This window comes from Simochromis diagramma, unplaced genomic scaffold (assembly GCF_900408965.1).
Source record: "Simochromis diagramma unplaced genomic scaffold, fSimDia1.1 OVJJ01000216.1, whole genome shotgun sequence".
In the NCBI taxonomy this organism is placed as follows: domain Eukaryota; kingdom Metazoa; phylum Chordata; class Actinopteri; order Cichliformes; family Cichlidae; genus Simochromis; species Simochromis diagramma.
In genome coordinates, this window is record NW_024386883.1 from 7,247,940 (window position 1) to 7,263,025 (window position 15,086).

Here is a 15,086-nt window from a genome sequence, read left to right on the forward strand (position 1 = left end):
CTGTGAAACAGTATTTGTCCCCTTCCCAATTCTTGTCACACTTACCATATTTTCCATAGGCAAGGCAAGGCAAGTTTCTTTGTATAGCACAATTCAACAACAAGGTGATTCAAAGTGCTTTACAGAGACATTAGAAACAAAAACAAATAAAAAGCATGATTTAAAATTGATTACCATACCATAAGGCGCGGAGTAATCCGGGTCCAAAACTCCGTCTGCTTCAGGTCCCAAAGTTAAACGAACACTGCAGCATCACTGAGAGTTAAAAACTGTCTAAATTCCTTCATTTTTAATATTTTTAATAAAATGTTTAATAAGGTTGCTGCTTTACTAGACGTAAGAATTAAGTTTAACATCCAGGCATCCATGAAAATAGAATTTATTAAATGTAACAGAGTTAGAAGTTAGCGGGCAGTTAGCTCACTAGTTTCCACCTAAACATGACAGCATGTCCTGAGTGAGAGATTTCTGAAAAAATTAAAAAGTACAGCTCTGCTATCACTTCCACCATAAATAAAGACAGAACACTAAACAGCAGTGACGTTTGTAGGGTTACTGAAGTTGGGCTAGCTGGTATAGAATGATGTGCTACGTGAACGTTAGTGACACAGCTATGTTAGCATAATATTAGCACAGTAAAGCTGAAGGATGAACGCTAAGTTTTTTTTCGCTCAATAAAGGTTAACATGAGGGTTCCAGATGGTTAGGGACAAATGCAATCGCATGGCAGGATGCTGTAAACGGACCAAACTTTAGTCAGGAGGACAACTAAGATAATCCATCCACAATATGAGTCATTAATATACTGCAACAACATGGGAATAGAGCAGCTGCGAGAGAATTCAACATTAATGAATCAATGGTACGGAAGTGGAGGAAGCAAGAAAAATGAGTAAAGTTTGACTTATCTGACTGTTTTGTTTTGCTTAATGTGCCTTATGTATGAAAACAGACCCGTTCATCGACAGTGCGCCTCATAATGTGGTGCACTGTATGGTCCGAAAAATAGGGTACGTGTTACAGATCATTAAACAAATTTTAATTTTAGAAAAGATAATCTGAGTAGATGCAAAATGCAGTTTTTTAAAAGATGATTTCACTGACTAAGGAAAACGGTTAAACCTAACTACCAAACCTTCCTGGTCCTGTGTAAGAAAGTAATTGCCCCCAAAACCTACTAACTGATAGGTTCACCCTTGGCACCAAGAAATGCAATCAAGTGTTTGCTGTAACCGCTTGATTGCATTTCTTTTGTTTTGGCCTAATCTTATTTGCAGAATTGTTTTCATTCAGCCAAATCGGAAGGTTTTTGATTATGGAAGTTTAAGGTGATGCCAAAACATCTCAATCTGATTCACATCCAGACTTGAATCAATTCAAAACTTTCATTTTACAGGTTTTTGGGGGGTTTTTTTTGAGCCATTCAAAGGTGGACTTGCTGATGTGTTTTGCATTGTTGTACTGCTGCATAACCAAATTGAGCTTCAGGGCACGTCCTGATGTTCGGACATTCTCATTTAGGACTTTCTGGTAGAGAGCAGAATTCATTTTTCCATCAATTACAGCAAATTGTTGTGGTCCTAAGGCAGCAATACCACACTATCACCATCACGTGTGATTGTTGGTGTGGTTTTATGTCATATGTAACAGAACTCAGACCCTCCATAAAGTTCAGCTTTTGTCTCATCAGTCCACTGAATATTTTCCAAAAACGTTAAGATGCTTCTTGGAAAATGTGAGATAAGCCTTTGCGTTCTTTTTGGTTATGGATGCACTTTTTGCCCATACTCTTTCTTAATGCTGACTTATCTTGATGCATTCTCAATCATCCAGGTAAGTAAAATCCCAAAAAGTTGATTCTGTTCATCTACGTCCAGATGAACAGAATCAACTTTTTGGGGGTTAATGCTGACTTGTGAGTGCTGACCTCAACTGAGGCATGTGAGTCCTGCAGTTCTTTACATGTTCTGGATTGTTTTGTGACCTTTAAGTGATTTCTTGACTCACCAGGTCTGACAGTAAACAGACCCGGGTGTGGCTAGTAAACCTGAACTCAGCTTTCCAAAAAATGTGGTTAAGCACAGTTAATTCATAACTTAACAAGGAAGGCAATTACTTAAACCTACACCACAGATCATGTAGGTTTTTCCTTAAAGGTACGGTGTGTAAAATCTGACCATTAAATGTCAGTAGCTTGCACAGTTTTGTTTTCTTACCTCTCCCAGTTCAAGCACAAAATCCTGACTCCAGTGGCCGTTGTAGAACAAACAACTCTTGAGTGTTGTTCATCTGTAGTGAGTGTAGGCTGTCAGTATGCTGTTTACCTCGGTTTGTCCACATCTACTTACTCTGCAAGAGGCTGTAAAAGTTTATAAAAGGAGTCTGGTATGAGTCAGAGAAGCTCACTGTCCGATGACAATGATAAAAAGGTAAAATGTTAAGGAAATGCTACGCGGTAATCGCTGCTTATTTTTTTAACACTCACGTGTTAGAGCCCTGACTTCAGCTCAGGAGCTGAGGCTTGCGGTAAGGAGGAGGAAGAGGATAACATTTTATTAAGATGTTTTTATTTCTTTGGTGAAAGGTTCCTCTTCTCAGAAATATAAAGATAAAGAATAGATATTAAGTTTTATATCTTGAAGGTGAAGGCATGAATTAAAATTTGCATCCGCAAATGGCTACAAGTTCTTGTTTCCTCTGCTTTTGGCATACTGCATATATGACACATATATTAGGCGGGATGTCCATTGGGATACTGGATTCAACATGGCAGCTTCCACAAACAGGCGCCTGTTTCTGTGCATTTCTAATGGATTCATTCTAAGTTTAGGAGACCAGAATTTCAAATCAGCATCATGTTGCCTTGGTAAGACTTAAAAGTAGTGACAGAGCACCCCATCCCCCACCACCCCTGCCAAAGAAATATCAGGAAATGTTAAAGGTAGCTGAGATTAAATGGCCCCTCAGATTTTTACAGTCACAGCCTTTTTATTCAAAATCTAGAGGAGTGGACCCTTGCTGTTCAAAACACTAATTCACTTTTCAGGCCTTGAGAGCAAACCCCACATATAAAGTTTATTATTTAAAGGGACTTAAAATAAACTGAAGCTGGACACCAAGAGTGCTTTTTATACAGCATAAGAACTGAATAGGATTTTAATTAATTTACAACAACAGTATTTGTAAAACTGAATAAGATTAACAGTATTTAATAATTACATGTCTTCATATTATGTTTCATACATAAATTGCACTAGATTCAAGATCCAAAATATGTTTCCCAAGAATATTGAAACATCTCCTCCAGGTATGTTGAGATATTTAAAAAAAAAATACATGATGGTTCTTGCACAGAAAAAGTTCAGTGACTTTATAAAAACTCCTTAAACAGAATTTGCAATATGCAATATTATTGTTCTTTGCAGAAGTGTAACAGAGATGTCCCTTTATTCGCTCCAGACCCAGTTCTCTGGAGCGTTTTCGCATCACACTTGTTTCAGCTGTTTATGGCTGCCTTCCTGACAAGCTGTCACATCATCCTGTCCAAACAACTAAGACTTTAAGTAAGAGCAGAGAAGGAGATCAATGTGAAAACAGTCTTTTAGTTTCAAACGGCGCAGTGAGGCTCAAACGACAACGAACAGCAGCGTGTTTTTCACTGTGGAGGAATTCTAAAGAGCTACACGTCAAAGTTTTGCAGCAGAACGAGTGTTTGAAGTCATTCGAAGTCATCACTACTTCAGTCGAGCGATACGACCTGAAAGCCATCGTCTTCTTCCCTTCCTCTCGCTAAATCCTGGTCTCCTTGACGACTGCTCTTGCCCATCCTGAGCTTGTCCCTCCAGTTGCTACTTCTGCCAATGGTAGGGGGCGTTTTGGGAGCCGGAGCAGCAGATGCTGCAGACTTGGAGGTGGGGTTTTGGTTTGAGCTGTTTGCGGGGGTGGCGGCTCCAGCCACAGGGAAGGTGGTCGGCCGCTGCATGGGTGCTCTGTTCGTCCTCCTCAGGAGGCCCATGCGAGAGGGCTTCTTCTGGTTCTGCTCTGCCTGCTGCTGACTCTTCACCTGCTGTTGGAGGATCAGCTGAAAGTCCTCCTGAGGTAAGTCAAGGAAAAAACAATGTCAGCACATCGTTACAGCACATCCATCCCTTTTCTTCTGCGTACCCATATAAGGATCATGGAGAGACTGGCCTATCCCAGCTGTTATAACAGTGGCAGGCAAAGTAGACACTGGACCAGTCGCCAGTGTGACACAGTGCTAACACATAGAGGCAGTTCACTCTGACATTCACAGCTGTGGTCATATTAGAATCATTCAAGCACATCTACAGACTGGTCTCTAAGCAAAGGTAGGAAACAAGTGAGAAAATATGCTGATTGACCCAGTTTTATAACATTAGAGTGTGACATCTGTGTCACACATGCCTTTTCTGCAGCTGCTTTCAGAGCGATGCATGTATACTGACTGAATAAGAGGCTGTACAGAAATGCATTAAGGGAAGGCCATAGAGACAGATTCAGGGCTTTTCATGTTTTTATATCACAATTACCCCACTAATAAGTGCTCACACATAATGCATGCGTACTGTGAATCTGTCTAATAAAGCAAAAAACATAACTACATTAAATTTGGCCTTTATCCACCCCTGGATCACCCCCAGAGTTGCTGTTATTGCTTTTTAGATTCCTCCAAGGAAGTCCTGTTCTGAGCAACCATCAGCTTTAGTGATGGTTGCTCCTTGACCTTACCTTATCCGTAATGACTATTAGACCAATCTGAATATTGTATTAGCGTTGAGTCCAAAGACGACCAAACCAAAGACGGCATATCTGGTCAGGAACTCAATAACACTTGAATTTGTCCCACAGGTACAAACTATCTACTTGGAGTTTAATGGAAATTTGATGATGCCCCTAATACTCATCATGATGAGTTTTTAAGGACCATTTGAATATTTTGGGGGTTTTTTAAGGGTGGCTGCATAAGCAGAGACTGCCCTCACTAACTTCTGATGCAAACCCAGTCATTTTGTTGCATAAGCAGGCCTGAACTATGACAGAAACACCTCAGAGCTTCAAGGTCGACTCCAAGTAGGATTTCAGGTGTAACAAGTTAAGTCACGAGTCACTTGAGGGACAACATTCAGCAGAAATGTCTTCTACTGTGATGCGTAAGTTCAATAAGACAGGTCTATAATCCCTCGTCTGCCTGCTTTCCTGGGTTTTTGGCTACAAGTCTACGCTTTACAATATTTCCTCTTTCCCACATTGTAAAACTCAATGCTGACATCATCGCTCTAGTCCAATCATTTATCTTTCTCCGAGCTGCTCGTGTCATTCTATCATTCAAACTTTATTTCATTTTTTTTAAAACACAGATACCACTATACTCTGTTATGAGGGGTCATCAAAGTCTAATCACCAAACATCATGTTGAGTTCTTCCCAATAATCTCTCCTTAAACAGCGAATGTGCAAAATTTGTGTGTAAAAATATTTTTTGGACACTTCTCTTACAGCAGCCATTCACACCGGCAGTTTTGTGGCATTTTTTTATTTTTGTCATAAATTAAATTTTCCAATTGTTTTTCCCACAGGGATGAAACAGATCTGACCAATCAGACCATTGGATTTGGCTACGAGTGCACCTCAAAACGCGCACCAATAAGGAATATAGATTATATAGAATATTTTACCTCAGACACACAGCTAGACAGCTCCAAGTAAATGAGCTCCCTGAAATTATTTGATCCCAACTCTGCCAACAAAGCTCAAACTGCCACACTGACATCCTGAAATATGTACGAAAGCAGCCGCGATCCACTTTCAGCACCACAGCTCTTCCTTTTCTTGTTTAGAAACATCAAGACCAGCTCCACATTGCCTGATGTTGACCTCTGTTTTTTCAAAGTGCATCTTTTGAGGACGAATTTTTCACAAAATCGCAACGTGTTCGGTGTGTGTGTTGTTGTTTTTAACAGCTCGTTCAGTGCATAAAGGCTTTAAGGGATGACAGTATTTTTATACCAGCGTTGATTCCACGTTCATCTTTATCTTGTAAAAAGGTTGTAACATTAAAAACATTTACTGTATGGTCCTTAGGATTAACCCAAAATAAACAGTGGAGTCCCACTGTGTGACTTAGCAGACTGCATAAAGACATACAGATAAAAGGATCACTAAAACTACACAAATAAAAGCCAACAATTAAGAAATTCTAGGAAAATGGCGCTAACGAAGGTCTAAACACAAAGAAATCTAAGATATAATGAATGGGTAGGCTTTTGATATTTTACAGAAAGCCAGAAACACACTTAAATGAGATTCACATCCTATCCTGAGATGCATCGGAGTGAGATGAACACTGACAGTGACAGTAAGGTTTTGATGTTTTGTTTCAATTACTCACAGATGTGTGATGCATTAAAACCACACTTTTTCTTCTAAACTATGCAAACATAAGTCTTCCATCTTTCATGCAGTTTACGTGAAATGACTTGAGGTTTCAGGTACACCTGAAACAGATGCTGCTGCTCTCAACATTAAAGAGCATGCCGTGTAGTTTCAGTTTAACACTGCAGCAGTCAGGCGCTCGGAAGATGAAGATGTGGGCCATAAGCCAAAGTGCCAGAACAGCTGCTGGCATTAACGCCTGCACGTGATGGCGTGCTGAATTCAATACAAGAGAGTTTTAATTGCAGTCTGGTGTGTGTTTTTATTGGCTGAACACGAAACCAGGTTGTGAAAGTATGTGTGCGTGCGTGTGTCCTACTTTCCCCCACTTCTTTGAGTGTCTTATGTTTACACCTTCCCACCAGCTCTCTTTTCCTCAGTAAAGCCCAGTGTGCTCAGATTATAGATCTCGGTTGAGTGTTTGCCCAGAGAAGCACACCCTTGTGTTGTCTCTGTTAAACATTAAACTCATCTCAGGTTTACCTTCCAGGCCTCGAGCTCCAGCGACAGTTCCAAACGTTTCTGTGCAGCTTCCAGCAGGTGGTTGTTCAGCGTCATCATCTCCGTCTTACTCCGCAGCAGCTCGGCCTCCATCGCCTTTTTCCTGCACAGAGGAACAGAAAGAATGACACACTCCACAAAAATAGATGCAGTACAGTTAGCTTCCCTCTTTTTTCCCCCCTCTTACATTTTGATTATTTTGCTCTTTAGAGGAGTGTGACTGTGTATGTGCTCACTTTTCTATGGCCTCATCTCTGTCCCGCAGCGCCTGCTGGAGAATTGCACTGTCTTCTGCCACCTTTCCTCCAGGTTTGGACTCCTGGATGGACAAACAGGAAAACATGGCAGCGTTATCTTTCTTTCCATTACCTAACATTTTCCACATTTAATCTCACTAACTTTAGTCTCTCTTATCAGCTGAAATCTGGCCTCTACCTTAGTTCCACACCTTGAAAGTTTCTGTAAACATCTCACAAAGCAAACTCCAGAAAGACTTGCTAATGGTGTTACTTGTAAACTTGTTCGACTGCATACCTGAGCTTAGCACATGGGTGGAGGAATTAATGATGTTTTTTTCTGAGGCAAACAATGACGATGTTTCATCAGGAGGAGACAGAGATGCCCTCAGCGTGAGCGTTAGTATCTGTGTACAAGCCTCGGGGCTAATGCTTAGAGGATTTTTGTGGTGTTAGCCAGAGTCAAAGAAAAATGACTCGTGTTAGGATGTTTGTTTTATTTACTGTGGCCCATTTTCTCAAGTATAATACACAATTTTGCCTTTACTCTATAATTTCCTGTTTACTGACTCCCCAAAAGGCCCATTGTTAGCCAAAAACTAACAAAAGCACTACAAAAAATGTATTAATGCTTCTTTTGAAGTCACATTAATACCAGGAGTGCCCAGTGGTCTAAAGACTATATAATCACTAATGTTTAAGGTTATACAATGGAGCAAATAAATATTTGATATCTTGCTGAATTTTTTAGTTTGCTCACATACAAAGAAATGAGCAATCACTAATTTTTATAGTAATTTCATTTTAATGGTGAAAGACAGAGAAGCATCCCAAAAAACACACATTACATAAACGTTATAAATTGATTTGACTAACAAATTCAGCGAGGGATCAACTAATAATTTTGCTCACTGAAACTAAAATTTCCATTTCAATCATTTGTCACCTTTGACCTTCTGCTAGCATAAAAACACTCGCCTGAGTAACATGTCCACTGAAACCAGCTCAAACAAAGACGTCAGAGAAATAGAAGTGCTGACGAGCTTTATTTACTCTCACCTGTTTGGTGTGGCTGATTGCCAGTTTGCGGGCCACGTTCTGCAGCTGGCCCAGAGCGGCGTCCAGGCGGTTTTCCCCATCGGACGGCTTGATCTGGCTGGACTCTGGCTCTGTCAGCGGGTGCAGCAGCCTCAGAATAGACAAAACTTCCTCTGTGACCTGGAATAAAAATCAACGGAAAGGAATTTTTTTTTTAAACCTCCAGAGCTCTGCAGATGTATACCATGGTACTGTGTTGTGGTAAACTGTACCCGATCTTTGTGTTGACTCCAGCCCTCTCCTTCTCTGCTTTCCTGCAGTTTGTCCACCTGGGCCTTCAGCTTGATACTTCGTCTGCGGGACAGCTCCACTTCTCGCCGTACTTCTTTAAGCTACAAACACCATAATATCCCATCAGAAAATGTTTAGTTTCTCTTGCTGTGAAAGTAAATCAAAGCCTGCACTCAAAAGCTCCTACTTCATGACATTTTTTACACAATCTGAACAGAAACTGCTAATCTACAATCTCGAGTGAAACAACAGATAAAAAATCCAGTCATACTAGTTGAGAGGTCATCCAACACTAAACTGTTTGATAACGTTCACGTCTTCACACATGAATGCAATCCTGGAAGTGTGCATACACACAGATATCAGAGATATAGGACTAATAAGCGCTGTTAACATGTGTCCAAAATCATTCATTGTCACTGGAAACTGAGGTTTACTGCACTCTGACAGCAGAGCATCAAACGTGTTTTTATTCTACTTCATTATGTTTGCATGGCAGGACTCTGTGCGCTTTGTGTGTTTGTACCCTTTGATACACTGCTAAGCAACAGTTCAATCAGCCTCCTCCCTGTTTTACAGGTTTCGTGTTTGACAATCCTCTTCAAACAGATCTCAGTTCAAGCGCTGGTGCTTTAAAATATTTGTGGTTTTTACACACGTGAATATTAAAAAGACTATCTTGGCGTTACCGTGTCTGAGTAGTGTCCCAGTGTTCTGCGTCTGCTGAGCGGCTTGCCACTGTTTAGCAGGTCTGGTAGGGTCCCGTCTAGGTAGTCCCTCTGGAAAGAGTTTGTGTTTTCATTGGATCCTGACCCTTCAGAGTCCCTTGCTTCCTCTGAGGCCACCTCACCCACGCTGTCTTTCTCGTCAGACTGTGAGGTGCTTTCGTCGTCACCCAGCTCATCTTCGCTGATATCGTTCAAATTCAATTCGTTAATGAGGCATGTGTTTTTACCAGCCAGCAGACTGGCAGTGTTTCCTTTAGAGTAATCTTTCTCTGTCTCGTCTACAGACTCTTCTGGATCGTCTGTCTTTGTTGTGGCATTTGGTTCAGGTTCTCTTGGCAAAACCATTGCTCGGTAATAAGTATATTTGTTCCTGAGCGAGCCCAGCTGTCTGTCCTCCAACCTGTTCAGAGAGGAGTAGAGTTGCTCGCTGGTGGTGACTCGAGGTCTCAGCTTCTCATTGAGGACTGAAAAAGGCTGACTGAAATCCATGGCCGGCTCTGTAGAAGTCACAGGCAGAAGTGGGCTCAGTTAAACCATCTGCAGACAGCGCCAGGTAAAAACAAACTCAGGAAAGCAAGAGGAAGTCCATAAAACAAGGTGGAGTGAGGATGACAAATAGAATGTCATTAAACTTGTTTTACCTGAACTGTGTGCGTCTTCACTGGGGCATGATATGACACGATGTGATGTCAGCGGAGGCTGTGGCTTCAAGTGGCCCGTCTGAGCTTTCTTCCTCCTTTTTCTGCCGCTACAAAAACATGACGTGCAAACATACCACAGCAGCAGGGAGACATATGGGAGGAGGGCTTCTGATACAATCTAGTTATTCAAACCTGACGCATGAAACTTTATTTAAACTCTTCCTTTATCAAGAAAGTCACACATACATAGAACATAGCTACTAGGAGTAGGCCAGTAAACAGAGGTGAAAATAAATTGCACAACAGCATCAGCGGAAGTGAATGTTTGCTTGTGAAAAATCACACTTCTGATAAGTCCCTGATTTATTTTTGGTACTGAAAGACTTTGGGGAAAACACCAGTTAGAGTCATTCCTGATATCTGAGGTAAAACGGATTCTGTGACAAACCTCCCACATGCCTGTGCAAAGATGAATCAGTAAGTGACTGAAGGAAAAAAATGATCATCGTCAGTTATGTGCATTTAAAAAAAGCTGTTTCCATTACAGTTCACATGGTTATGCGATTCACCAAGATGCAGCAAGGAAGTGGTTCTTGATTGTGTTTTTCCCACTAAGCCAAGGCTGTTTTGAGCAAGAAGTAGGTCGCCTCTAAATTAAATATTCAGCCAGATAGGCCCACTTTTTTTAAAAATAAATTCTCTTAAATATGGAATCAGACTTCTCTATTTTACTGTTTTTAAATGAGGTGCTTCTGCTTTTTTACCCGTCAGTGCCACAATTAATCTTGTAATTTGCCTTAATTACCTTTTTTCTTTTTTTGCAGTATACAACTACTTTATTGTGGCTAATCAAAGTCAGTAGAATGACAGACTGAGGCACATACCTATCTGAACAAATGTTAGAAATTGTTTAACTTTATTTATGCCTCAGAGTTTTAATCAGATATATGTGACACAGAAAGTTTTCACAGGACTGCATTCAGTCACGCTAGAAACTAAATACACCCTATTATCTACAATCCTGTAGAACCACATCTAACGATGTGGAGGAATTTTGGCTCACTTTTTTACTAATGTTGTTTCAGTTCATTGAGGTTTGTGGGCATTTCATTATGCACAGCATTTCAATCATGTGCTTCAACATTTCCTCCTTTCTTTTTCAGTCATTCTGGTGTAGATTTGTTGCTGTGTTTGGGATCAATGTCCTGTTGCATGACCATACAACCTAGCTTGAGCTGTTGGGTGGACGCCGTCCACCCAACAGCTCCACTGGACGGCCTCACATTTGAATCTTTGGTATATAGAGGACTAGGCCTGTGGCTGCAAAACAAGCCCAAACCATCACCCCTCCTCCACTGTGCTTGACAGCTTTTACTAGATGTTTCTGCTAATGTGCTGCGTTTGTCCATTACGTCACATATCTCCAGTTTCACCTTCTCTGTTCAAAGGACATTTTTCCTTTTGTTCATATGCAACAATGCAAACCTAAGCTGTGTTCCCATCTTCTATTTGGTTGGAAACCCTTCCAAACAGGCCATGTATGCTCAGTATTTTTCTTATTGTACTGTCTTGGACTTAACATTTAACATACTAACTGAGGCCTGTAGAGTCTGAGATGAGAGCACTTTGCTTTTGCGTATCATCTCGGAGTATTGCATTGTCTGACCTTGTGGTCAATTTGCTAGGAAATCTACTCCTAAGAAGATTGTAGCATTAAGCTAACACACACCTACTTAGTTAATCGAGTAAATTTGATAAGCAGCACCTGGCTGCTACTTATCCACTTGCTTCCTGTAGAAGCTGTAAGGCCATCTGCATATAGTCCCGTCTATGAGCCTGTTGCAGCTAGCTATTGGTTATCTTAGCTTAGCATTTTTGACCTCGAGATCAAAAGCACCTCAGCACATTTAAAGCTTTCTAATTAACTCTTTATGTGGCTTAATTCTCACAAACAGAAACAAAAAGAGTAAAGAATTAAGAACAGATTATTATTATTCAATAATAATAATAATAATAAATTTTAATTATAAAGTTGCCTTTCAAGACACAAGATAAAATGAACAAACAGTGGGTTCACAGTGAAAATGCACATTTGAGCGGATGGGTTTTGAGTTGAGATTTAAACTGGGGGAGAGAACCAATATTTCATATATCCGGGAGTAAAGAGTTCCACAGCCTGGGAGCAGAGCAGCTAAAAGCTCTGCTTCCCATGGTGCTGAGGCAGAAAGAGGGCACAGCGAGCTGGATAGAAGAAGAAGATTGAAGTGAGTGGGCAGAAGAGATAGTGCTTAACAGGTCAGAAAGGTAAGGAGGTGCCAGGTTATGAATGGCCTTGAAGATGAGCAGAAGAAGTTTGTATATTATCTGGAATTTTACTGGGAGCCTGTGAAGTTCCTGAAGAAAAGGGGTGATGTGCTGGTAGGAGGGGGGTTCTGGTGATAACGCGAGCAGCAGAGTCCTGAACCAGTTGAAGCTTATGGAGGGATTTATGGGGGAGACCATGCAAGAGAGAATTGCAGTAGTCAATACAGGAGGTAACGAGACTGTGGACAAGAATGGACGCAGACTGGGTGGAAAGAGAAGGACGTAATCTGTTTATGTTGGGTAGATGGAAGTAGGCAGAATGGGTGAGATTATTGATGTGAGATTTATAGGAAAGTGAACTGTCTAGGATGACACCAAGGCTCTTAACCTGAGGAGAAGGGAAAACTGTGGAGTTATCAATAGTGAGTGAGAAATGGTTCAACTTCAAAAGGTTGGATTTGGTGCCAATAAGGAGGATTTCAGTTTTATCCTCATTGAGCTTTAGAAAATTAGAGCTATTTACTAAGTTTTGAATGCTTTCTGCTGTTTGTAACTGATGTAATAACTGAACAGTCTGGCAACACATAAGATGAAAAAATATATATTTATGATTAAACAAGATTTTTTTGTTTTTTTGTTTTTTTTAAAGACAGACATAGTAGGTGTTAAAGGTGTTGTTACCGTTTGGGTGTGAATACTTGAGGTGAAATGTGGTTTTGACCAAAGAAATTGTGGGGGAATATTTGGGTTGGAAGCTGATATCTACAAACAGTTCAATTCACAAATGTAAATCTCACACTAGTATTAGATTGTTATACATATTGCTTAAAATGTTCAATTAGGCAACATAGTTATTAGGTATTGTGAGCTCAATAATAATTATAATAAGCTGCAAAGTGAACTTGGCAACGTCCCAAAGAAATACTTGTTTCACATTCATTCTCAGTGCTGCTACAGATGGTTTTGTCACCACGTTTATTAATGAAGTCCTCCTGAGCCCTGATACATATGTCAGATTTAGATTTTTCAATTCTATTTTTTTTTTAATATTATGTATTTAATGTATATGAAATAATCCCATGACTTTGCGTTCTGATATCAAAGCAAAAATATTCAATAAAACTTCACCATGCTCCAGAAATATTTGTGCACAATTGCTTCACATTATAACGCATTCCAAGAAGCTGCATCATCAGACAGTACCTGTGGAGGTGGTCTGTGACAATGTGAGGCTATTCATATGCATTCATTTGCAGGGCGGTCCCTGTTGTATTTCCAGTGAAACAATTTTAAAATGTCAGCAGTGTCGCGTGTTTGATTTTTGTCTTGTGTAATTATGTTCCAATCAGAAAGAAAGTCAGTAAGCAAAGAAACACATTTAACTCTGTTCTGTATTTTGGAGTTATTCTCACTGTTTTGGTAAGGTTCAATAAAGGGGGTGGAGCCTTGTGGAGCACAAATACCAGACTGTACAGCACCATTTGTTTTTCCTCAACTGAATGAATCAAGGACCTCCCAGGTCTTTGGTATTAATACAGACATTTAGCCTGTTCTTAACCAGGAAGATTTAAAAAAAAAAAAAAAAAAAAACTTTCTGCAAAGTCATTCAGAATTTGATAACAAGACATCCTAACATCTGCCTCTAACTTTGCTCTCCTTCTCAAGAAATGCAGCTTAAAACAACCTCTGCACAAGCTGTTTGATAACAGTTTGTCCATTTTATATCATTAGATTATTAGAATAACCAGGACTCAAACTGATTCTTTGGTCAGGGCTAAGACACTTCATCACAAAGTCAGAGGTCTTGGCTTTATACTGTTACTGTATTTAACCAAAGTGAAGTTTTTCAAAACATTTCTGGTCTGTTTAGCAGAATGAGCCCAATCAGTCAGACCCTCACTATGGGAAAGTAAACAGAAAGCCAAGGACAGGATTAGAGAAGCCTAGACTGAACAAACGGACCAATTTACTACCCAGTCACATAGAAACACTCAACAAAAGACACATCCCACCACATGGAAGGAAGACTATCAATGCTGGCAAAGAGTGCCCCACTTGTTCATTTCACTGGATATGTTCAGAGGCATGTAAGCAAGTCTCTTTAGTTAAGCCTGCACTATGCAGCAGAAACAGCTCAGGGATGGGCAGCCATGTGCTGTGACCAGTGAGGAGAAAGAGAAAAGAGGGGCACAGAGGGAGCACAAACAGCAGTGCTCCGTGGGGATTATATAGTACAATGAGGTCTTTTGAGAATAAATGTGGGATAAATTCAGGAATTCACAGGGATCCACTGAAGAGAAGCTAACGGGGGAGAAACATGATCTCGCAGTACTCACGCTGCAAGGTTGCAAAACGAGGAATTTCAACAGTCCAGCCTAGAAAGAAGGAAGTAGTTTGGAGAGAGCTGAAGAATTTTAGATTGATGTTGGAAGTGTCCAGAATTGACAAGATTAGAAATGTGTACATCAGAGCTCAGGTTGAGTGTCTTGGGAGCCAAAGGTTTGAGAGGCAAGGATAACAAGCTTGGACATTTACAGAAGAGAAATGGTGGATATATTGGACAAAGAATGTTGAAGATGGAGATGCCAGGCAGGAAGAAAAGAGGAAGACCAGACGGGAGATTCATAGATTTAGAGAGATGTGAGGGATAGGGTGAGATGGAGGCAGATTTATCTCCTGTGGCGACCTCTAAAGGCGAAGTAGCAAATGCATGGTGTAATCATTTAGCATCTGGCATGATGTTACTGTTACAGGTAAACAGAAAGTTCTTGGAAAATAGCAATAAATTATTTTTTTCATCATTTTAAAAAGTATTTTTTATTAAATGTTTCATAATGGTAGATTTCCTTTATTCTTTATGAAATTCTCCACAGGAGAAATATAGTTAGCTTCACG

The 15,086-nt window shown here is 40.3% G+C and overlaps 1 protein-coding gene across 1 annotated transcript; it reads right to left on the bottom strand.

Moving 5' to 3' along the window:
• Positions 1 to 1,408: 1,408 nt before the first annotated feature.
• On the bottom strand, positions 1,409 to 10,047 carry bicdl2l (bicaudal-D-related protein 2-like). The gene is made up of 7 exons (XM_040031977.1): positions 9,888 to 10,047; positions 9,208 to 9,743; positions 8,500 to 8,619; positions 8,249 to 8,407; positions 7,190 to 7,272; positions 6,936 to 7,056; positions 1,409 to 4,093 (listed from the first exon to the last, which is right to left on the bottom strand). The coding sequence occupies exons 2-7, from the start codon at positions 9,733 to 9,735 to the stop codon at positions 3,740 to 3,742; spliced, it is 1,365 nt and encodes a 454-aa protein (XP_039887911.1). The 5' UTR covers positions 9,736 to 9,743; positions 9,888 to 10,047; the 3' UTR covers positions 1,409 to 3,739.
• Positions 10,048 to 15,086: the final 5,039 nt, after the last annotated feature.